General features: G+C 43.3%; 1 protein-coding gene across 1 annotated transcript in view; it reads left to right on the top strand.

The window, feature by feature from the left end:
• The window catches only part of Scfd2 (sec1 family domain containing 2), a 317,132-nt gene that overhangs the window by 260,889 nt on the left and 30,258 nt on the right, over positions 1 to 25,985 (top strand). Inside the window, exon 6 of the mRNA XM_042678232.1 lies at positions 20,310 to 20,455. Within this exon, the coding sequence (XP_042534166.1) occupies positions 20,310 to 20,455 (146 nt within the window). The remainder of the gene's footprint in view (positions 1 to 20,309; positions 20,456 to 25,985) is intronic.

Here is a 25,985-nt window from a genome sequence, read left to right as displayed (position 1 = left end):
AAAGCCCATAGGGTTTTTAAGTCATATATGACATTCTACTCGATGGTTCTCTCACTTGCTTATCCCACTTAATATTTCATAGTTATTTTCAAGTTGCTTCATACAGATTTTTTATTTGCCTTTAAATAATTGTAAAAAGGGATTTAATTCAGTACAACATATCTTGGTCTGTGTCGTCCCTTCCATCATTCTCTCCCATCTGTCTCAATCCCTCCTACCCCCACCTCAGTTACCTGGTTCCATTGTCACATAGGTACATTGGATATTACGACTATTTTCACCCACTCTTCTTCTCTCCATTGTATATAGATCATTTTAACAATGGCACATGTTATTTAATCTTTATCCATTAGTGCACATATTAAAGAATTGCTTCTAATTATTATTGGTTGTAAGCCAGTATAATGACCACCCTTATCCATGCTTCTTTGTATCTGAGGAAACTTATTTCTAGGATAGCTTCATCAAAGTATAATTACTAGATTAAAGGGTACACATTTTCTATGTGTTTCTGGTTTTAGTACATGCCACTGTATTGCTCTTCATTTGGTATTATTAAGCTTTAAGGTGTTTTTCATTCATGATGAAGGAACAAAATATTATATTTTAATTTAATGAGATTTAGTTTTGAATAACTTTAAGGGTTATCATGGTAGCTCGCAGGTATGCACACAAAAGAATATCTTGTCCTGTTCTATGGTCATGGCTAAATTCACAGTAAACATGCCTTGATACAGTATAAAGTCAATACCACCTACTGCTCCATCTGAAGACAGAATAGGTAGATAATATGGCAGTCAGCCTTGTGCAAGATGCAAGGGGAAAGGTGACCTTCTATATGATGAGAAAAGATATGCCTTCTGGAAAGCACTTTCCTGCTGAAATAAGTTGACGTCTGGAAATTTCTTTTAGGAAAACAAATCTCTTTGAGTGAAGCATTAGCCCTTTGTAAAACATCCTGTCTTTGCTAATAGGAGGATGCTAAATGGCCTCTGAGTTCTTTGCAGCTGGAGTGTGCAGATTCTCCTACAAATTAGCTATTTGGAAGAAATGGCCAGAACCTTGCAGGATGCCTCTAGTCAAACATCTGACAGTGGCCAGCTAGTGAACCAAAATATACTATGGCTCATATATGCCAGTTGAACCAGACTTGTGAGAAGAGGGGTCAGCCAGTTTTATCCTAAAAACAAAGCATAGGTGATAAATGTGTCACTAGAAAAGTATCCATAGGCAATTTGATTTTTGTCATAATTCATAAGACAATGGTGATAAGTGTCAGTCATCAGTGCTGCAGTTTCTGACTTGGACTTTCAAAGACTAGAAGGATAACTATTTTCCTTATTGTCCTTAGTGCTTAGTGTTGCTTTTCAGGTTCTGCTATGACATGGGGGCCATAGAATTGACCTACATTTCTGAGACATGTTATAATGAAAGCAGTCCCATTTCCACTGTCTTCTCCCCATCACAGACTCAATAACATTGTTGCACTTTGCTTGTTGTTGTTATTCCCACATTAGAGCTTATAACTCTGGGGCTGGGGTATATTTCTAATCTTTTTCCCTCAAGGACTATGGCTTATCACTTGAGCCACACCTTCACTTCTGATGCTTTGGTGGTTAGTTGGAGTTCCATAGACTTTCCTCCCCAAGCTGTCTTTGAATCACGATCCACAGATCTCAGTCTCCTGGAGCTACTGGTGCTCAGCTGAAATATCCATTTTTAAATAAGTAGCAATATGCCATTTACACAAATAAGAGTACTCTCAGTCTTGGTCTACATTAACATAAGTGCTGAGAAGTAATATGTGTAGCAATTATAATTCTATTAATCCAGATGCAACTAAATGAGACAAGGTAGGCTTAAAATGACAAGTATCTACCATTCAGTGAGAGTCCATTGAGAATATTTTTAGCTTTTTTACCCTTGTTAGTATCTAAGGGTTTACTTGCTGAATAATTGCCTGTACCACATCCAGGTGTTCTTATGTGTTAGGCTTTTATTGCATTGTTTGAGAAATAAAATGTTCTCTGTGGCTAAAAATAAAGGTGCATCATGTGTCTGAATGCATCCCTCCCACGTGGTTTTATTTTAGGTACATTGATGGGTAGGGAGGAGACCCAGGAAGTTGAGTTAGGGCACACAGGGCCCACCACATTGCGGATTCAAGGAGTTGGTCTCCACACTGTAGTCCAAGTGTGTCCATCCAAATGCAGATGTTGCCAGGATTACAGGGAGGACCTTGAGCTGGCTGTGAGGGCTTTGTCCTAAAAAAAAATGCTGGTTAGAAGCAATTAGTTCTCTCTTGCCTTTCTGACCTTTGCCATGTCAGGACACAGCCAGGAGGCCCACACCACATGCAGGCACCTTCATTTTGGGCTTCTCAGCCTCCAGAGGTCTGAAGAAGTTTGTGCTCTTTGTAAACGGCCCACTCTCAGGCATTCTCCATTCTGAAATACAGCAAAACACATCCTAACATAAGCCCAATGCCTGAGTTCAACAAGAATTTTTTTAAGCCATGAATTAGTTACTAAGGGATTTCTTGAATGTGAACAGGGCCCTGTCCCATGTCCACTAGTGCCCAAGTGCAAGGCGGGGGGGGGGGGGGGCTGCAGCCAGACCCTGGGACAGTCACATACTAACGCAGCTGGTTATTTCCACTTTGTTCCTTATGGTAAGTATTTTGTGGCATTTCCTTCCTAACAGCAGGGTAATGCCATATTCAAATAATGCCAAATAGCCTTCTGCATAATGCTTTTTATCCTCACTTTTCTCTTGCAATGTAGCTTTATATAGATTCTATTCTTAGCTATCTTTGAACTGTACAGGCAAGTTCTATTTGATGAGGAATGTTCTCATATCAAAATGTTCACAGCAAGCTAGTCACTGTTGCTTAAGCATGTAATCCTAGCTATTTGGGAGGCAGAAATTGTGGGATCATTGTTCAAGGCCACCACAGGCATGAAAGCTTTTGAGACTCCATCCCAACCAACTAGGAATGTAGTGTGCATTCCTGCCAACCCCAGAAACATGAGCAAGCACAAGTCGCAGGATTGAAACCCAGGCCAGCCAGGCATAAAGAGAAACTCCACCTCGGACCTGTTGCAACAATGAGAAGTACAAGTTGTCATGTCCAAAACGAACTTTACAATGTTGGTGGGGGGGGGGGCTGGGGGGAGGGAGGAAGGAGAAGGATTGGGATTAGGGGGGGAGGGGGGAGGCTGGGAAGGGATGTGAAGGATAAACAAAGGAGGAGGCTGCAATGCTTGGTAAGAAATGTACACATTATCCTGCCCATGTAACTGTAACTCCTCTGTACAGTATGTTCACAAATAAAATTAAATTAAATTAAAAAAAAAAAAAAAAAAAAAGAGAAACTCCACCTCGAAAATAACCAGTGCAAAAAGAGATGAGAGGCTAGGTGTCAGTACTTAGGTCTATACTACTAGCTACACAAGAGGCTGAGATCTGAGGCTCTTAGTTTGAAGCCAGCCCCGGCAGGAAAGACTGTAAGACTTATCTCCAATTAACCAGGAAAAAGCCAGAAGTGGAGCCTGTAGATCAAGTGGTAGAGCACTAGTCTTTAGAAGAAAAGTTCAGAGACAGCACCGAGGCCCTGAGTTCAAACCCCAGGACTGGCACCAAAAGGTGGAAAGCTGATAGCATGACTCAAATAGTAGAGTGCCTTCTTGGCAAACACGAGGCTCTGAATTGAGGAGCTAGGGGTGGGTTCTCTTTCGTGACTGCGTGGTGAGGGCCTCCTGGCACTCACCATACAGTGGGCACTTGGTGCTCATATCCTAATTTTGTGACTGCCTCTCACCCATATCAGGGCAAGCCTCTCTTTCAGATGGGACCACTTGTTCAACAAAAATTTGGTGTGTGCTTTTTGTGTGCTGCCAGAAATTGAACCAGAGGGTGTCCAGCTTCTAGAAGCTCTCTGTCTGAGGGTGGGGACAGGTTTAAGACGAAGGAATCATGACCTAGCATGGTATTCCTGGGATCTTTGAGATTTAAATGGGGAACCACCTAGGCTCTTGAGCCAGATAGTCAATAAATAGAGCCTTTAGTTTTCCAGCCTTGCTGTACAAAAAGACCAGCCCAAAGATGCTGAAAAGGGCAGGAAAGCCATCTGTTCTACTGGCCGTACCCTGCTTTGTTTTTATTCATATCACTTATTACATCCTGACATTTACTTCACTGTCTCCATAACTAGAATGTGATGCAAGAACACTGTCTTGTGCACTGCTACATATCTGGAATCTACCTGATGCTTGCAGGGACTCCAAAAATACATGTTGAATTACTTCAGCCAACAGAAAGTGGCATTCTGAAACTAGTGTTTTAGTCCATCTTCCATTGCTATAACAAAATACCTCCTGCTGGGAAATGACCAAGGAACGAGGGTTAGGTATTCACAACTTAGAGGTGTGAAAACACAGGGCTAGTTCTGGTTAGGGCTTCATGGCCAGACGGTAACACAAAGACAGGATCATAAGAGTGATCACATGGGGACAGAGGGCTTAGTCTTGCTCATTCCAAGGGACTAGCATTTATCTTTCTTAGGGTAATGTGTCCAGTTTCCTGACTACCTTCCTCCAGGACCCACTCCTTAAAGACTCCACCACAGACCAGCGTTGCCACACTGGAACTAAGCCTCCCACATACAGATCTCGGCAGGATGTACTTCAACCACATCCAAACCATAGCAAGGGAGCGAGGTGATTCCTTATTCCCAGCGAAAGTGCCAGGAGCCAACAGTGCCTTTCATGAGCTTGTAAATAGAGTCTCAGCACCAAGGCTACAAAGCTGCTACCCAAGGGACAAGTGACAGCCTGAACTGCATAGGAAGGAAAATGAAAGTTTACCAGTCACAGAAGGCAGGAGGACATTTCTGGCAGAGAAGCGCATGCCTCCAGTCCCTGCCCCCTCCGAACATGCTCAGTACAGCGGTACTGGAGGGGTACAGGCTCCTTTTACCCTCAAAATGCCCCTCCTTCCCCTGCCTTCTCTCAGTTTGGCTTTTTCCTCCTTACACCATTGGGTCTTCGGGTAAGTGTGCCACTGCCCATTCTCCAGCCTCCCTTAGCCCAGGAGACAATCGGACACAGCGGGGACAGGAACTCATTTACTAACACACAGCAAGCACTTTTTAAAGCAAAAGAGAATGGGTGGCATGGGAAGGAAAAGGAACCAACCAATCACTGTACAGGTCACACCTTATCATGCACCAAAGCTTCTATGTTTATGCACTAAACGTAAACAAATCAGGCTCTGCCCACTCAACTCCCTCTCAGCGCCATCTTTACTGCCCACATGCCCACAATACCGACCACAGGAAGCTCCTCTGCTCAATGCCACAGCACAGAGGTCTCTCAGCCAAGCCCTTAGAGAGCCTATGGCTTAGGACACCTTCCTCACCCCCAACCTCCAGGCACACCTGACACCTGAGCTCCCAGGATGAATGTCTCACATTTCTTGTCATTTTAGCTATTACCTTTTTCCTAGATGAAATCAAGATCTCCAAGTTACAAGACCCCTTTAGTTTATCCTTGAATCTACCTGAAGGACTAGCCTTTCTACAATTATCAAGATGAGGACTGTGCCTTTAATGTCCAATGTGAAGTTTCTCTGCTTGGATTCTTGAGCCTGGATTATGGCCTAGCAGTCCCTTCTGTGAGCCATTACTACTCATGACTGTCATTATTTCTTCATTTGCGAAGGGGAAGGATCCTCCTTACTTGGATTATGTCACCCATCATGTAATTGGAACCAGCCTGAGCCATTCTCCTCTTGAGTTGAGTGCAGCTGCCCCCGGGGAATGTGTGCTCCCTGCTTTAGTTACCTAAGCCAGCTGGGCTGCAAGCTGCCACTCTTGAGGATGGCTTTGATGTTATCAGCTCATACCAGCATGCACTACATTACTCCTCACTGCTTTCCCAGCTTTTCCTTCTCTATTGCCTTTTCCTTTTCTCCCCCTCCCATACTTTGAATATACTCTGTGTTACGGCATCCCTACCCTAGCTAATGATCTTCCCTCGCCACTTTGCCCACTGAAGCCTACACAACACTATTAGCTTACCGCCAGTTGTCTTGTTTACTTGGTAACTTACCTGAGAGAAGCCACATGGTACACATTTGGTAAATGCCTGCTTGCTGGGATGCCCCTCCCACCTGGGTTTCTGTGTTTGGCCCATAGAGTCAATCTAGTTTCACATGCTTTTTATAAATAGCCTGACATAATAACTGGGTGCTGGTGGCTCACGCCTGTAATCCTAGCTACTCAAGGGGCTGAGATCTGAGGATCACAGTTCAAAGTCAGCCTGGGCAGGAAAGTCTGAGATTCTTATCACCAATCAACCACCAAAAAACTGGAAGCGGAGCTGTGGCTCAAAGTAGTAGAATGATAGCCTTGAGCACAAAACCTCAAGGACAGTCCCTGGGTCCCGACTTCAAGTTCCATGACTGACAAAATAAAATAAGATTAATAATAATAATAATAGCCTGAAATAACCAGAAGATTTAGATTGACTTGGATTTGAAACTCCTGACCCTTGCTATCTGTGCAGCTTTGGCTGAGTTGTCTTCCTTCTGTATGGAAATAATATCTACTTCTATCATCCTGTTGCCAAGAAGATGGGATGTGAATAACAAATATATCTAAAATATAGCAATCGGCAGTTATTATATGCTTTCATTTCTTTTAGCAGTGGCTCTGTAGATTATTTTCTTGTTTTTCACTTAGGTCTTAAAAGGTTGATATTTATATCAGTTAAGATGAGTTAATAACAGACAAACAACAAATCTCCATACAGTCATCTCTCAGTATTCATCAGGGACTGGTTCCAGTACATCTACAGACAGTCAAATCCTCAAATGCCCAAGTAAATCCATTACAAATGGTAAAGCATTTTCCAATAACCTACACATCTGCTCGCATATGTTAAATCTTCTCTAGTTTTTTGTGATGCCTCAGCCAATGTAACTGTTGTATAGGTAGTTGGTGTTGTATAGATAATTGTATATATAGTTTAGAAAAGGTAGTCTGTACATTTCAATACAGATGGAATTTTTCTATGTATGGCCTTTTGAGTCTGTAGATGCAGAGCTCTGATATGGAGGTGGATTGTAGTTTATAATCACTGTGACCGGTGTCTTCTGTGTCGCCATCAGAACTGTGAGGCTCTGCCAGGCAGACAGAGCCTCCTGGCTTTCTTGATCACAGAGCAAAAGGAAGTGGTAATGTGTACACCAGCTTCTGATGCCATTTGGAAACAGCATCTGCCACTGCCACTAGCATTTTACTGCCCAGCCCTAGAGTCCTGCCTTAGTCCATCATACCTGGAAAAGAGACCTGGAATGCTATTGAACAATAACGGCTGCCCCAACAGTATAGAAGCAGAGCAGACTTGGGAGTGAAATCTTATTTCTTATGATAAAATCTCAGGAAGTTACTTTCACCAAGATTGAGAGTAATGATGACTGAGCAAATGAACACACCCAGTGACATTGTTCTGGTGACCATTAGCCTTCTGGAAGGAACAAATGTCTTTCAGGTCAGGGAGTGTTTGGTGTTAGCCTCCAGCACTTTATTGCAGCCTAAAGCTGTGCTGGTTAGTGTCTTACGGCTGAGCTGTAGCATCCGTATGTAATAAAAATGTGGACGTCCTCCTAAATAACCCATAAATTGCACTTGTCAAAACTTAGACTGATCCTTCTCCCAGGTATTTGTTTACATTTGAACTGTTTTACAGTGTTTATGCTGCTCAGGTTTTCATAATCCTTCAGGTGTTTGTTGATTTCTGGTAAAAACACAACATTCAAGAACCTGGGTCTAAACTGTCCAGCTTCCAATAATGGTTTTGCCATGAATTGGCTGTGGGGTTTGGGGCAAGTTACTTGACCTCTCTGTGCCTTATTTTCCTCATATATAGAATATAGATGATAAGATCCCCCTCTTCCTAGAAAAGTTCTGAACAATAAGGGAAAGAACCTAGACTAGCAACCTGGTACCCAGAAGCACTCAATAAATGCTGATGTTAACATCATCTCTAGCCACCATGGGGGACAGCAAAGGACAGGGATGTAGGAAACAACTTTAATGCATGTTTGCTATTCTATACCATGCCCTCAACAGTGGCCACAGCAGGGACTCAGTCAATATTTGCTGAGTGAATCAGCACATAAACCAGATCTGGTGAAATGTAAAAGGCACCTTAATCCCTAGTTCCTCTCTGAGTAATAAGGGCCCTTCCTGCTCTTAAGCTACCTGATGAACCTTGGATTCTCAGACCTGCCAGCCTCTCACCTTAATGGCTAAAGGTTGCCCCTCACCATCTCCCTCTTAAACAAATACTACCAGGGATGTGAATCAGAGGCCTCTCTAATTTCCCCTCCTCCCTCCACACCCTCTGATGATGACTCTGGCGTTACAATATGAGTCTTTCACAGAAATGGCTGGTAATGATGCCAAGCTAACATGCCAGCTTCCTCCCAGGGCAATTTGGATGGTTGTGTTATTTTACTCCATTGAGTTTCATTGTATTGCTACTGTCAGGAAGGGACAAGGAGACACAGAAATGTTTGGATGTGTAAAATTCCAGAGCTCATGTACTGCCCTGTTTCAGCAGCCACTCCAGGTGGCCTGCTTCTTTCCTGGCCCCATATCCCACGCACCCCACCGCCATTTGCTCAGCACAAGAAGGCATCAGGCTTTGAGGATCCTTTGCCATCTAGTCCTTATCCAGTGGTTTACTCCCTCCCGCCTACCTCTCTGTAACCATGGGTCCCTTCCCTCTAGTCCTGTTTACTCCCCCCCCTCCCCCCGCCTCTCTGTAACCATGGGTCCCTTCCCTCTAGACCAGCCACTTGTCTATGGTTGTCTTGGAAACCCTAAGATTTTCATGTTTCAGGGCCTTTGCACATGTTACCCATTCTGCCTAGAAGCTTTTTCCTAGGTACCTGCAATGTTTGCCTATCCACTTGAAAACAGTCTGATAAAACGCAGCTTGTCCAAGAGGCTCTTTTGAGCCTATCACAAATGTTTTCTAGCTGGGTGCCCATGGCTCATGCCTTTAATCCTAGTTACAATGGAGGGTCTGAGGAATACTGTTCAAAGCCAGCCTGGGCAGAAAAGTCATGAGACTCTTATCTCCAATTATTTACCAAAAAAAAAAAGCTGGAATGAGAGCTGTAGCTCAGGGACAGCACCCAGGTCCTGAGTTCAAGCCCCAGGACCAGCACCAGAAAAAAATTCTGCTCCATTTTTCATTTGGAAACTTACTTGTTTCTAGTAACATAGTATGATCTATATGTTAATATGTAAATATATATATATATATATATGTATACAAATATATTTCTCTTTCCCTTTCCTGTAATGCAGGCTCTATGCATATGCACACTACCTCTAGTGCCTGGCACATTTATCACTCAATAGATATGAACTGAAAGGAAAAAGATCAGTAGATCAGTTTGCAATCAATAAATGAGCTGGTTCACAGTCAGCTTATAGAAAAACTGCTACGTGAATATCAGAACAGACAGTACATAGACATTGGTGGAAAGACCAAGGTTTGAGACACATGGATGTAGCCAACGCAGGGTCCACAGGCTGTGGGAGGCAGCGGAGTGGTGCTCACCAGCCAACTTGTAGCTCTAGACTTGAAGAAGAGCAGACAGGAAAGAGCTGGAGGCACTGGCCTGACACTGGAGGTCAGGCAGTAGCATTCACCAAGGCTTGGGGAGGGGACTGAGGGAAGATGGGTGGGACTCAGATGAGCAGACAGACTTGACAGTTACACAGGGATGAGAAAAGGTATCCTAGGACCTGACTACTAAGATGCAAGGTGATAAATCAGGACTGTGCTGACCCTACAAATAACCAAGAAGAATGTGCCTAGCCCCACCTTCTAACGACAGAGACAGTATTTCCTGTTAGGTTTTCTACCTTACCCGCCCCCCCCCCCCCCAACTGAGATTCTGCTGTTGACCTCTCTAGGAGTTATAGAAAGCCTGAGGCCTGCAAATGAACTTTTCACTACCTTACTTCTGCCAGGTAGCAGGGATGAGGGGCTGAGGTTCAGTGGCATCTAGGATGTTCACTTGGAGAAAATTAGTCCAGATACTTAGGAGTAAACTACCCACTTCCCAGGGAACAGCCTTTCTCTCCACCACCCAAAGCAAGCCATACTTTGGGCAGCCAGGAGAGAAAGGAAAAAATGAAATTGATGTATTATATATTGTTTTTCATAATTTAAAAGTCTTTTTGTTTCCTGTGCATAAATTATATGCTTATGAAAAATCAAAATGGAACAGAGTACATAAAGTAGAAGTCTTCCATGATTCCAGACATAATAGCCCTTAAGAGGAAATTCTTTCATTCAATAACTATTTATTAAACACTTACATTTGCCAAGCACAAGGGACAAAGATCTTTGTCCCCACTAGAGTTATAGTCTACTTCTATGCCGTGCTGGACAGAGTCTACTAGCCACATGTGGCCATTTTTATTCATTAAATTTAAAATTGAACTGAGCGCCAGTGGCTCACACCTGTAATTCTAGCCACCTAGGAGGCTGAGATCTGAGGATTACACTTTGAAGCCAGCTGGGCAGATAAATCTAAGATACTCTTATCTTCAGTTAACCATCATAAAAGCCAGAAGTGCAGGTATGACACAAATAGTTGCACACCAGCCTTGAGCATAAACGCTAAGCAAGAGTAACACAATTGGCACACACAAAAAATTTTTTAAATTGAGATCAGTCATACTGGCCACATTTCAAGTGCTCAATAGCCATTTTAACTACCATACTAGGCAGTACAGATATAAAATATTCCCATTGTTGCAGGAAGTCTTGTTGGCCAGTGATGTACTAGAGGAATAATTGTGAACAGTGTGTACTTGCATACATTCATGCATTCATATATATACTGTCTAGTGTATCTTCTATACATACTGCTCAGCAAATACTCTTGCCACTCTTTTTTTTTTTTTTGGTCATGGGGCTTGAACTCTGGGCCTGGACTCTGTCCTTCAGCTCTTCAACTCATGGCTAGTGCTCTACCACTTGGGCTACAATGCCACTTCCAGTTTTCTGTTGGTTTATTGGAGATAAGAGTTTCATGAACTTTTCTGCGCAAGCTGGCTTTGAACTGCAATCCTCAGATCTCAGCTTCCTGAATAGCTAGGATTACAGGCATGAGCCACTGGCACCTGGCTTCTTACCACTCTTTTAATCAAAAATAAATTAAACACATTCATTTTTATCCTCTTGTTGGTAGATACTTAGCTGGTTCCAATTTTCATGATCATAAACAAGATGACTATGAACATCTTCAGAAGTTGTATCTATATACATCTCTTAGACCTTTCATTTGTGTGTGTGTGGTTTTTATCTTTATTTTTGTTGTTCTTATTGTTTGTTTTCAGTACAGGGGTTTGACACAAGTGCTCTACCAGCCCTATTTTTGTTTGTTTGAATAGAGTCTCACTATGTAGCTTAGGCTACCCTGAAAATTCATGATCCTGTTTCAGACTCCCAAATGCTGGATTACAGGCATGTACCACTGATCTGACTCCGGCCCTTTCTTAAGAAACATTCTTTGACCTTGAGAGATGACACAGTTGTGCTGACCCACAGCCAGCTGGCCCACAGTCAGTGCTCAGAGCACTCAGAGCATGCTGAGTGTCTTGCATTTCCAGTTGCTGCAGCTTCTAGAGCGTTTTACTTAAGTAGTAGGAAGCCCGCAGGCTTCTCATATCTTACAGAGCGTGGGGCACTGCCTCTGGAAATGCGGAGCCCTGAAACCACAGCTAGAAATTTCCATGAAGGATTTTTTGTTTTTGACTTTCTTCTTACCCCCCAGTATAATGATCCATAAATCCATGTTGTATTTATTGACCACCTCCTGGGTGCCTGGCCTGCCTGAGGTGCAAAACATATTACAGACCTGAGACTCATTGGGTTAATCAGCTCTCAGTGGAACTGTTGTGGGAAGCTGGGAACCAATCGCACCAGCTCTATGCAGTGTTTATACTAGGAGGTAGGCAAGCACTCTGCCCAGAAATGAAGGCAGCTGTGGGCTTCTGTGTGTAGAGAATGTAAGAGCTGTCCACCTGGCCCATCTGGCTTGTTTTCTCTCTCCTTAGTGGAAGCCCCAGAGGAATTCCAACCATTCTAGAATCTTTATTTCTAAACTAACTCCCCCACTCTTTTCAGCTGCCAGGGTGTCTTGTGTCTTTAAATCTCTGAACTGGCCGCCCCTCCCCCACATTATCCCATAGCCCCGCCCATTCCTGTCCTACAGGCGGGAAGAAGCCTGCCCCACCCCCTCAAAGTGGCCCTTCTTGACACGGAGGATAACTATCCCCTGAAACAGTAGTCTACTTAAAATGGCCCTGGGCAGAAGTAAGTGAAAGACTAGCTGCATGTTAGTGATCATTCTTTGTTTTCTTTTTGTACATGAGGAATCTAAGTGGCTGTGTAGACACACCGGCATTCATCTTAAGGACCTCCCCCCAGAGAGCTCTTTCAGTACTGGGCTCAGGAGCTTCCCTCCATCCAGCCCCTTCCACAGCCTGACTCCCACTGGAACAGTGACCTAGGCAATGCACTTGGAGCCCTGGCTTGCAGAGGAGAGACATGGGTCTGTCCGCTTTGCTGCTGCCTCTGCTCTTGCTCTGGGCTCTACCCTGAGACTCCTTCACCCTTAAATGATGAGGAGAAAGGCACTATTTTTACCCTTCTCTGCCTTGCTTAGGCCCCTTGCCAGTCCTTTCTGGACAACAGCCCATCTCTCCAGCAGGCATGGCTAACCTATACCCCAATCCATGCCGCTTCCAAAAGAAAATACAGAAAGACAAAGATAAGAGGCCTCATTTAGTGGGAGCTTCGGTTTCAGATCTATGAGTGCCAGCTCCCCCTCCATGGGGTCAATGGAGATTTACAGCAACAGGTGTGGAGACCTTAGAGTGAGGCACAGAGTGATTTGTGCCTGTGTGGGGGAAGGGCGGCAGGGTGCATTTGACCTGTCTGCTACTGGACGAAAAATAAACGCCACTTGCTCTTCTATTCTTTTCCGAAACAAAAGGGATGAAAGAAATCTAAGGCCAATAAGCTTCTCTTCCATTCTTTCCTTTTACTCAAATAGATCAGAAAATGATCCCACCTCACCTTCCCCCCAAAGTGGGGAGAAAGACGCTAGATGCCCCTGGGGCTTACTGAATGTCCTCATAACAAGCTCAGAAAGCCTGGGCCCAAGAAACAGAATAGAAAAGGAGACTTGCTTTAAAGCAAGCCTTTAAATAACTGCTAACAAGAGGCTAGGGGGGCCAGGACAGTCGTTTAAAAGACTTAAATATGCCATGATTTGAGCTTCTGAGCTCATGCTTTTCTCCTAACGGACAATTAACCATGTCATAGGTTTGTGTAATTAGCAGACAAGCATAACTCTGAGGAAAGTATTCGCTGTAACCTATGTAAGGAAGGATTTCTCGGAAGCATAGCCAGAAATGACAGCACTCTTTGCTTCAGTTTCATTGGTGTGTGTGTGTGTGTGTGTGTGTGTGTGTGTGTGTGTGTGTGTGTGTGTGTGTGTGTGTGTGTGTGTACGCTAGTCCTGGGGTTTGAACTCGGGGCCTGGGAACTGTTCCTGAGCTTTTTTACTCAAGGCTTGTACGCTACCCTTGAGCCACGTCTCCAATTCTGGACTTTCGGTACTTATTTGGAGATAAAGACTTTCTTACCGTGGCTAGCTTCAAACTACAATCCTCAATTCTCAGCCTCCTGAGTAGCTAGATTTATAGGTGTGATACAATGGTGCTCATCTCTCATCAGCATTTTTATAAATGAATGCACAACCTTATCCCCTTAAAAAAAGAAATTCTCATACGCAGTGGACTTTTGGTAGTATTGTTAGGACTGGAGTCACTCTGTACCTAGGCTGAGACTTTGAGGGGCGTAGAAACAGTGGATCCTAGGCAATTCTGAACAAAGGACCCTTTTGGCCTGCACTTCCAGGAAGGCATTCTGAGCTCTCCAGAACCATCAGAAGTGTCAACACACTTTGAAAGAGGACTTACAATCCTGTAAATGGCAGGTTTATAATTCAATAGAATGAGTTCAGCAACCTTTTAGGAAGGCTCACAGCGAGAAGAGGCCTCAGCTGTGATGGAGGTGCGAGCTCCGTGCTGGCTGCCTTGAGGATGGCGTGGTTTGCGCACTGAGCCCCGGTCTCCAGCCCGGTGTTAAGCGACTCTGTGGGTATTCCCCCACTTTGGGCAGGTTTCATGGCTGGGAAAAGTGCCCAAAGTAAAAATGATATGAAAGAAATCTCTTTCAACCATAATGATAGCCTGGTAATAAATGATCATGTATCTGATTAAAAATCCAATCCTTCATAAAGAAATAGTCTTGCTGGGCACTGGTGATTTGTGCTTATAACCCTAGCTACTCAGCAGGCTAATGTCTGGAGATTGTGGTTTAAAGCCAGTCTGGGCAAACACAATTGTGAGACTCCCTCAAAAAGAATGAGAAAATTGCAGGCTGGAAGTGGGGCTCCAGTGATGGAGCACCAGGAGAGTAAGTGTGAGGCTCTGGGTTCAAATTTTAAATCCCAATACTGCTGGAAGGAAGGAAGGTAGGAAGGAAGAAAGGAAAGAAGGAAGGAAAAGAAAGAAGGGGAGGGAGGGCCTCAGACATTGTTGTATTTCAGTTCCTTTGAATGGTGAACTTTGAGAACTTTCTGTCTACAGTGTATTTACTTTGATTTAATAGACAACATAACCAGCATGTAAAGTTATAACTATAACACAGAATCACATGGTTTAAATTTCTGAATGCTTCTCTTCTCTTACTTAAACCCATAATATCATAAGATAAAGAAATGGATTTCCTACAGTTATGGCCATAGAAGAGCCACTTTGGGGAGATTTCCCAGGGGCACCTTAGGGGAAAGTCCTGAAGCCTAGTCTTGCTGGCTGTCCTACCTCCAGGCTTCTCTATTGCACAGTATCTTATAAAAGGCCTCAAAGCTAGGGTGATAATTCTGGGCTGCCACATGTAACTATGCCACATTTTCTCCTGAATGTACAAGTTTTCCCCTGTCCACCACACATCCTAGACCTGCCTAATATTAATATATTTTAGCTGTCATTTGTTTCTTTGATCAGCTGTTTTTAAAAGCTGAGTTTGCTGGAGGTTTAGATAGTGGAACTGGTTTGGGTTCTACTTTTAAACATGATAACAGATATTAGAGGAAAGGCCATGTGATATATATATGTGTATGCATATTAGAAAGCATAAATTATATAATAACTACCCATGGGCTCACCACCCTATCACATGTCCTTTCTTACCTTCCTCCCCACCAGATGTAATTATCTTATTCAGAAGTGGCCACTGCCCTATAGTTTGTATTTAATATTCTCTTGTATTTTTAAAACAGCTTTGTCACACATGTACACGTACTTAAAATGGATGTAGTTTAGTTTTGGGTGTCAAACAGACAAGCATGTTTATCAGCCAGTTGAGGTTGCTCTTCTCCAGGACCCTTTTTGGGAGTTGATCCACTTCTCCTTGTAGCTGCAATTGCTCAACACAAGCTGGAAGCTCTTTGTTTGAAATGTCCTGCAGAGGTAGTTTATCATCTGCTAAGAAAATCAGTGCCATTGCTTTATAGTCTGTTTGGTCTGATTTGACTTTTTTCCCCCTAATTTTCCCATTCAAATTCATTCATTCATTCTAGAAATACTTGGTAGATATAATCTATGAGCTAGTCAGTGTGTTGGAGACCAGAAAGGAAGCAAGGAATCATCCAGAGTCTCTGACTCCCTCAATAGTTTACCTAACCCTCCTGTCACTTGAGCTACAACTGTAGGCTCTGGGTTGTGGAGCAGGATTCAGTGAATCCATAGGCGGGAGATAAGGAAGCCCAGGAGCTACTAGGGAGACTTACTGAGGGCCTTCCAGAGGTGCTCAGCATTCTGAGGCAGCAACATGTCTTGGGGCTTTTATGATCTCTTTATGATCCTTGGTTATACCTGGCTCAGGTATTGTTAGGCTGCTTCATTTAGTCATCCAAGCATTTTGAGTGTTGTGTCCATGTCTCCAAACCTGCTGAGGAGCACCAGCTGGATGATAGCTCAAGGACTCCACAGCCAAGAAGGAAAGTGGCCTATAAAACATGAAGATCTGTAGTAATCCAGATTATGATTATTCTTATATTAGAAGAACTTAAAAAGCCAGGCACTGTTGCCTCATGCCTGTAATCCTAGCTGCTCAGGAGGCTGAGATCTGAGGATCCCAGTTTAAAGCCAGTCCAGGCAGGAAAGTCCAAGAGACTCTTATCTCTAATTAACCACCAGAAAACCAGAAGTGGAACTGTGGCTCAAGTGGTAGAATGCTAGCGTTGAGCTGAATTGCTCAGGGATAATACCCAAGCCCAGAGTTCAAGCCCCACGACCAACAAAAATAAATAAATAAATAAATAAATAAAAATCACAGTACCCCAGTAAGCATGAGATTCATGACCCAGCTTCAACTACTTGGGTAACATAAATATGGGACTTCAGAAATGTAAACTTACTTTTAAATTTATAATAGTAAAGGTGGATGTATATTCGTTCATGTGTTTTTAACCAACCTCCACATGCATGCCCTAGTCATCAGAATACTGTTCTGTGACCCTGTTGTAAAATACAGTGACTCTTGGGCTGGAAGGTGGCTCAGTGGTAGAGTGCTTGCCTTGCCTGCCTGAGGCCCTGGGTTCCATTCCCCAGCACCACATAAGCAAAAAGAAAAAAGCCGGAAGTGGCACTGTGGCTCAAGTGGTAGAGCGCTAGCCTTGAGCTGAAGAGCTGAGGGACAGCGCCCAGGCCCAGAGTTCATGCCCCATGACTGGACCCAAAAAAAAAAAAAAAGAAAAAGAAATACAGTGACACTGATTTAACATTCTACACCACCCTAGATGCCCATGTATTTACTTGTCTCCGTGGGGTTGTGAGCTTTCTAAGAGTCTGCTATGTTTGTTACCAAATCTGCTTTTCCCAGTGGTACTAGTTACTAAATTGCAAAGTTTAGTTAAATCTTTTCACATACTGATAAAATACAAATTCATTAACAACACTGTCATCAGTGACAACCCTAATTGATTGCTTTTGCTTTTGAAAGACTCAATAAAGAGAAGTCATTTAAAAAGGTACTTTTGAATTAGGTACCAACAAGGCAATTATAAAAGCAAGAGAAAAAAAAAACAAATATTAAAAAGCTAAAAGAATTCCACTCTCTGATTGTGCTCTGGGTATCTTCAACCTCTGGTTCCACTTTAAATGAACTACATGTTATGTCAGAAATCGTACAGGGTACATCATAGTTTATTAAAGAAAGAACTCTAACCAGCAGACAATACTCAAAGACTTAAAAGTATTAGTAAATGGGAAACACATTTATGTTTTCATTTTAATCAAATTGCAAGTAACTATCAATAGATGGATGGATGGATGGAGAAGTGTGATAATGAGATCAGATTTTCATGGTCACCTCATAAAATGACTTTCTCAAAGCCTTCTGGCTGCCCCAGCACATGTAGGAAGAGAGCTTCTGTCTTAGTTTTCCTTATATACTTACCAGGAGCCACCCTGACACATAAAATATCCATCTGCATCATTGAAAACTTTCAGATGGGATACCACTTGCGAAGGCTTACTCGATTTTTTATTTTGTTTAGTATTATTCTCAATGGCTAAGCGCGAGATCCCCGAGAGAAGACTCCACTTTAAAATCAATCACTTCAAAAGAGAGCAAAGACCATGTCAGACTGCTGGATGGATGATGGAGGTCATGACCTCCCGGTGCTCTGCCTTCTCAGGCCATGTCAGAGCCTGAGCAGACTTTGCTTTGACTGTCCCATGGAGGTGGGCACCCTGCTGCCAAGGGTTTCTGAAAGGCAGAGGGGTGCAAGCAAGAAAGTGGGTGGGGTATGCCCAACTTCGGGCCAGCAGGACGAGAGGATCAGATGAGAAAATAGCTTCTTTACCAGGCTTTTATATATATATCACACACACGCACACACATACATACACACATATATATACATACCTATGTATATATATTTTCCTATTTTGCCCAAACAGATTCAGGGACCTGCGTGGTCTTTGAAGCTATGAGGACAAATAATATTCTTAAATAAGAGATATTTTGAATAGTATTCGAGCCACACACCCTGCTCTCCAGCACGTCCAGCCACATATGACACACCTTATGTTTGATCTGTATGAGTGTGTGCCAAAGGCCTTAGATAAGGGTTCCTTCAATTGATCCAGACTAAGACAGCCTCTTCTTACACAATATATTTATTTACTTGAATACCTAAGGGGTAAGGCCAAACTTGTGCCAGCTAGGTTTATGTGAAAAGACGCCACAAGAGCTAGAAAGCTTCAAGCCTGAAGCTTGAGAGAACCAGATGCAACAGAAGACATTGAAGGCGACAAGGGAGGCTTGTGGTTTCATTTCAGCATCCCAACCTTCCCTCTGCTAGCACAGTTTCATGGCTGGAGATGTGTCCCTGTAGGGTTCAGGGCCTCTGCTGAGGTAAAGGGCCTGGAGTAAGTGGAGAAGGGTGAGAGGGAATGGAGAGAGGGCTGGCATGACACAGGAGCCCTGTGTGGCTACTCCAAGGAGTAACTGGACCCCTGTCCAGGAGGTCCCCAAACTCTCTAGAGAAAGAAAATTGCAGGAGCATGAGTCATCCCCTCATTGTAGAAGAATACAGGGGCACCCTAGAGGATTGGGGGCCTCCCTTATCACAAGGTAAGCAAATGAAGTACACAGACCACACGTAGCTGAAGGCTAGGATCAACTTCTGGTTTATTATCTGTTTAACTAAGTGGCTTCAATGAGAACTAGCTGGAATTGTACACTTTAGAGTTCCCTTACAAAATGCCGTTATCTCCTAAGCTGGCTGAATGAAGCAGCCTGGCAAGGGCTTATTAGAAGTAACTGAATACAGCATCTGCCAGAGTTGAGAATCAGAGGAGGCTGGGCAGCCAGCCTGGGGAACCTCACACCTTGTGTGGCCAAAGAGAAGGGCCTGGGGGTAACTGCCAACCACTGGGTAACCACTGCCCCAGGGACAGGCCCAAGCCTCCCCAGGAGAAAAGGCTGCTCCCCTATTCTCGATTTTAAAAGTTTGGTTTGCAGATGAACTAAGTGTTTTACTGATTCCTTTATACGTGTGATATTAACACACATAAAATACCGCAGAATGGGGCTGGGAAGGTGGCTCAGTGGTAGAGCGCTTGCCTTGCATGCATGAGGCCCTGGGTTCGATTCCTCAGCACCAAATAAGCAGAAAAAAAAAAAAGCCAGAAGTGGTGCTGTGGCTCAAGTGGTAGAGTGCTAGCCTTGAGGTGAAGAGCTGAGGGATAGCGCTCAGGCCCAGAGTTCAGGCCCTAGGACTGGAACCAAAAAAAAAAAATACCACAAAATGGCTTAGTTACTTTTGTATGGCTCTGTTTCTTCATCTGCAGAAACCCACCTACCATGTTGGCTTTCTGTAGACATTAAATATGCTAATATGCATTAATTTCTTAAAGTACTTCCTTACATGAGGTGAACATTCAGTAACTATAGAAGTTACTAGGGCTGGGAATGTGGCTCAGTGGTAGAGTGCTTGCCTAGCATGCATGAAGCCCTAGGTTCAATTCCTCAGTACCACATAAACAGAAAAAAGCCTGAAGTGGCACTATGGCACTAGCCTTGAGCCAAAGAAGTTCAGAGAAAGTGCCCAGACCCTGAGTTCAAGCCCCATGACAGGCAAAAAGAAGGAGGAGGAGAAGGAGGAAAGTTAGTATTATCCCAGGAAAGAACTCATCCTATTTTATAACCTTTATCCACATAGCGCCTGCTACCCACTAACTACAACCTGAAATTGGCTTGAGAACCATGCACAAGGGACCCCTTGTGGGAGGCATCATATATAGAAAAGTTTAAGTGCACAAGGGACATTTTGAACCCTAAATCTGACCATCACAGCCCTTAAGGAGCTTGCTTTCTGTGCAATATCTGCAGTCTAGGATTAAAGCCAGTGTCTGTGACCTTGGGCAATTCCAAGTCCTACTTCTGCCTAGAAGCATTTACACTCAGCTGTGTTTCATTGCTTGGAGTGATTAAAAGAGCCCAGTTGGTGAACAGCCAGGGAAACACAGGGTTAAAGAAATTCCCAACTCTGTTACATTGAGTCCAAGCTGTCGTGAGAAGACTTAATTTAAGGATTTGTTCAACTAAGAAAATATTTCTGGATTGTTTCAGGCTGTGATTCTGCAAGTAACCTGACATTTCCTCAATCCAAACTTGCTGTGGATGAACTCTTTGCCTCTCTTCAAGATATTGCTGGAGCTCGGAATCTCATGAAGCAGTTCAAGTCTGTGTATGTTCCTGGAACTCACACCCACCAGGCAAGTGCATGAGGTTTAAGGTAACTGACTAGTCTGTTATGCATTTAGGATTCAGACTCCAGCTCCAAAGGAAGTTTCTGCTTAACATCTCTAGGATGGGCTTGGAGTGTTCATTCTAGATAGACTTCAAGTTCCCTTTGGGTTGAAAATTTGGGATTCTACCAGCCTCTCAATTCAGCTTTTCCCTGGGACTGAGACAATTGTATGAGCACTGGTTTGGAGTCCCACTGCTTTGTAACTGTGTGTCTATCACAGATTTATTCTATAGCTTTGGGCAAAGTCCTTCACTTCCTGGGGTCTAGTTGTCAAATGAAGGACTGACTCTGTATAATTCCTAAATTTCCATATCTAAACAATCCATAATTTTTTGAACAATCAGAATAGCAAAATGACCTAATAATCCTATGGCAAAGAAAGAGAAGCTTGTGATAAGGGAAATATTTATCTTTGAAATTCTCTTGCACTAGCACTGAGGAGGCTGAGGCAGGAAGATCACAAGTTTGAGGCCAGGTCAAGTTACTTAGGAAGTTTGAGGTCAGCCTCGACTATATCATGCGACCTTGTCTCAAAATATGTGTCTAATTCTCACTTGACACTATGTGGGATAAGAACCTTACAACTTGAGGAGAGAGTACTAGGGAAGGGGTCAGTGGGAGATAATGAGGGATTGGGTAGCAATGCTTAAAAACAAATGTACTCACTACCTTACTTATGTAATGGTAACCCCCTTGCTCATCTCCTTTTCAATTAAAAAATAATATATGTATAACTAATTAAAATAAAATAGAAGTCAGGCACTGCTGGAACACACCTGTAATCCTACCCACTCAGGAAGCAGAGATTGAGAGGATTCTGGTTCAAGACCAGCCCAGGAAAATAATGTTCATGCAATCTTCATCTCAGGCAATAATATGGGTATAGTAGTACATACTTGTCATCCAAACTACGGAAGGAAGGATTAACAGAAGGATCAAATCCAGGCAAAAAAAAGTGAAACCCTATTTCAAAAATAATCAGCTGGGTGCCTGTAATCCTAGTTACTCAAGAGGCTGAGATCTGAGGATTGCAGTTCAAAGCCAACCCAGGCAGGAAAGCCTGTGAGACTCTTATCTCCAATAAACCACCAGAAAACCGGAAGTGGCACTGTGGCTCAAGTGGTAGGGCACTAGCCTTGAGCTGAAGAGCTGAGGGACAGTGCCTACAAAAAATGTTATTATTATTATTATTAATAATAACAAGAAAGAAGAAGAAGAAGAAGAAGAAGAAGAAGAAGAAAGAAGAAGAAGAAGAAGAAGAAGAAGAAGAAGAAAGAAGGAGGAGGAGGAGGAGGAGGAGCAGGAGCAGGAGGAGGTGGAGGAGGAGGAGGAGGTGGAGGAGGAGGAGGAGGAGGAAGAGGAAGAGGAAGAGGAAGAAGAAGAAGGACTAGAGCTGTGGAGCACCTGCCTAGCAAGTATGAAACCCCAACTCAAAGCCTTAGTACCACCACCAATAATAATAATAATAATTAATAAAATAGTTTCCCCTGAAGCTTTCCACAGAGGGGAAAGCACCAAACAAGAATGATTTGACCATTGATAGAAAGATGATGTGAGAATCCAGTATTTATTCTGTAAAACTCACAGGGGAGAAGAATGCATAGAAAGTCCTAAGGGAAATGTAGAGAATGTGGAAGGTCCGGGACTGTGGATCCTGAGGACTCTGTGCTGGACAAGGAAGGGGACAGAACTAAGGTTCCTGATGGTCAAAGGTGAGCCTCCAGGGAAGAGCGATGTTTCTGAGGGGGAAAAGCTAGGCAAGAATAATCTACTCTATCTTCCCATGATATCCCTAGGGAAATTTACTTAGGTTTTTTGGGGGGAGGGCGGGGGGAGATGAGTTGAATGTACTTTCAGGGGAAACTAGAACATTGTGAAGAGTACTGCTTGAGGGCACTGACTTGTAAGATTTATGTGCAAACTCATCTTCCCACTACGGCCCCACAGAATCCCAGCGCTTCCTCTCGTATATTAGCAGCTGATACTTGAAAAGTACATCTATGCTTAGTCTTCATTGTTGTTTTTCTTTCTTTAATTCCTACAATAAGTAAGACAAGGTGTTGTTCTGAGGAAGGAAGGCCAAGTGATTTTTACATAGGCACAGAGTGACCAGGAGCAAGATCTGGTCTTTGCAGTCAACACAAAACCTGCTCTTCCACTGCACCATGGCTGCTGTAAAGGTTCTAGAAGTACAGATTGATAGTTCAGGCTTCTTCCCAGCGCCCTCTCTCTTGAGCTGATGCTCATATGCTAATGCTCCAACGTATTTTTTTCCCCTGATGGCACTAGAGGTGCCTCTTATCTCATTTTCATCTATCACTCCTTCAGGAAAGTGTGTTGGTCATACTTTGGATGTAGAGTGTTACTCTAAGGACAATGTGGTTTCCTGTAGGAATGAATCAAATCTCTAGAAGAACCAGAGGAATGGGATATCCCGACATGAGTCCCATTACCAGGCCTGGTGCTCCAAGGGTGCTAGGATCCTGATTTCTGAGGAGAGGGGTGATAGGCACTAGGAGACCAGCTAAAACTCTTGGCGTGGCTTTTTTGCTCACAGCAAGTGCTCTACCACTTGAACCATACCTTCAGATCTTTTCACTGGAGACAAGAGTCTCACTGATTTGTCAGCCCAAGCTGGCTTCAAGCCACAATCTTCAGATCTCAGCCTTATGAGTAGCTAAGGAGTGAGCCACCAGTGCCCATCTTCTCATGTAATTAGTGAGATCTTCAAACTGGGCATCTTTCACAAATAGGTTCTAATGACTTGATGAGCTGACACCTTATAAACTCTTAGCAGCTGACAAATAACCAGCCTGTATATAATGAGAGTTTGTAGTCACAGCCATAGGAAAAATGAAGAGCAGAGAAGCCCTTTGGTCCACCTTGAAGTATCCCATCTCTTCCTTTGTTGGAATATGGCCTACACAGAAGGAGAACTGATTTGACCTTAAAGTTCTCTTTTTTCTTTCTGATATAAAATCTATGGTAATTTTGTGGATCCCCAAAAGTTAATATGAGCTCAAGATACTAGTGTCCTGGGCCAAATAGATAAGCTAGCTCCATGGTCCCACCCTACCCAACAATCCCCAGTTTGTCCAGGACAGGATCATAGATCAATATAAGATTAGTGGTGACACATGCATGTGGGAAAAAGTTTTTTGTGAGTTGCCAAGCACCCATGTCTTCTTGCACGTTTCTTACACATTGTGTAGGATGCTTGGGTTCCTTCCTCAAACCCACAGTATTTGGCACATTGCTGATCCTCAGCTGTAGCATCATTAGGACTTTAGTGATGACTTGGGGCAGGGACTTTTTGACTCAAGGTTTTCTGGCTCTGCCCTGATGGACTTTAGCATGAGTCTGGAGCAGAGCTGCTGTGCTAAAAACTCCACAGAATGTGTGCTGTCTTTTGTGCCTCTGGCATGTGAACAAGACATGAAAACAGCAGTGCCCATGGAAGTTTGATTTGTCTTGTGCCAGGGAAATAGGGCTCCGAGCAGTCTTCAAGCAGAGTTTCATGTCAACTCTCCCCAGCCCTGAACACCAGCTGTTCATATCCTAGGCAAATTTCTGTCTCCTGGCCCCTCCCCCCACCCCCCACTCCCCATCCTACATTCTGAGCCCTATAACTCTGAGACCTTTTTGAATCAATTAGTGTGGGACAGGATGAAACTCAGGGCCAAGAAATGACATTGTTTTGAAGTCTACTTCTACCTCATGTGTGAATGCAAGCAAATTCTTTCTGAGTGTGTTCTTTGATTTCCTCATATTGAAGTTGAAGGGACCACATATGAGTTTTGTAAAAGAAATAATATGAAGGATGGAGAGATGGATAGAAGGAAGAATGCATGGATGGATGAATAGATAAAACATTTTAAAATCTGCAAACAAGCCGTTTCCTTTAAGAAGATGAAAGGAGAAACTAATTGTAATCTGGCAAAAATAAAAATTAAAGAAAGCCAATGCACTGTCAAATAAATCCCTCAGCAGTTTAAGCAGATGTTTTTTCTGTGCAGTCTTGAACTGAGAAATAATGAATACCCTTGACAAGTCTGGTTTTCCTAAGAAGTTGGTGTGTAGGGTCACTGTGCAAAAAGGGAGATCAAGCCTCTTCATGAGCAGGCTTGAGTGTCCCAGCTTCCCCCATTGCCAGCAAAGGCAATGTCAGCGATCCACGTCATGGGGTGAGTCTGTGGCAGCAATTTGGGCATCCTTGAAAATGGTTATCTGAGGCCTTTTCTGAAATGCACCTGATGTCAGAAGTTAGATGACATTGCATAATCTTAGGAACTGCTGCATCAGAAGCCAGCTCAGGTATTAAAAAAAAAAAAAAAAAAAATCTTCCGGGTACAATCACACCTTATCTCCAGCACAAAATTAATCTGTTACAAGCATTTCATTTTTCACATTTTGTTTAAATTGGATATTTTTTTAAAGTCCAGATTGTTTTTGAAAATATGTAGCTCATTTAAAGAAGGCAATAAAAGAAAGTTTCTGATATAAGATCAGTTCTGTGGAACTCTGATCCTTTCAATGGTCATAGACATTAGGATATCTTCTTAGACTCCATTTCCAGCCTCAGCACACTATCAGAGATGGCCACAGGATGACCTTCATGGGTGCCAGGTGCCTTAGACTCTGTGAGCCTCTTTCTTTACAAAAATTAAGAATAGTAAAACACATATGGTATGATTATATTGATATAAAGGTAAATAGTTAAGTGGGCTCTGGTGGCATGCCTGTAATCCTAGCTATTCAGGAGGCTGAGATCTGAGGATCTTGATTCAAAGTCAGACCGGGCAGGAAAGTCCATGAGACTCTTATCTCCAATAAACAACTAGAAAATCAGAAGTGGCACTGTGGTTCAAGTGGTAGAGCGCTCGCCTTGAGCTGAAGAGTGCAGGGACAGTGCCGAGGCCCAGAGTTCAAGCCCCACGACGGACCAAAAAGAAAAAAAAGGTAAATAGCTCATATATTTTTGAAAATTAAGGCATTGTACTCAGAGTTGGTGGCTCACACCTGTTAGCCTAGTTAATCGGGTGGCTGAGATTTAAGGATCATGGCTGGAAACCACCTCAGGTTAAGAAAAACAAACAAACAAACAAAACTTTGCAAGACTTTATCTCCAATTAACCAACAAAAAAAAACAGAACAGATATGTGGCTCCAGTGATAGAGTACCAGCTGTCAGCAAGAAAGACAATTAAGAGCACAAGGTTCTGAGTTCAAGCCTCACTACGGCACACACTCTCATGTGCACACATGCACACACACACACACACACACACACACACACACACACACACACACACACACATGCAAATAACAGTAATACTTTTATGGACTCTTAAAAGGCCCAAGGTACTGTGCAACCTATGCCTAACAGATAAACTGGCTTTGTGGTCCTGGCCCTACCTGACATTAGTCAGTTCAGGATAAGGCCATAATTTGCCATTGGAAGAGTGTCAGGTACTTTTCTCCCTGCAACAGCCTTGG

This window comes from Dipodomys spectabilis, unplaced genomic scaffold, assembly GCF_019054845.1.
Source record: "Dipodomys spectabilis isolate Male_0828 unplaced genomic scaffold, ASM1905484v1 ptg000043l, whole genome shotgun sequence".
NCBI classification, from domain to species: Eukaryota; Metazoa; Chordata; class Mammalia; order Rodentia; family Heteromyidae; genus Dipodomys; species Dipodomys spectabilis.
The sequence above is the reverse complement of the archived record's forward strand: the minus strand, read 5'-3'. Positions and strand labels throughout refer to the sequence as shown.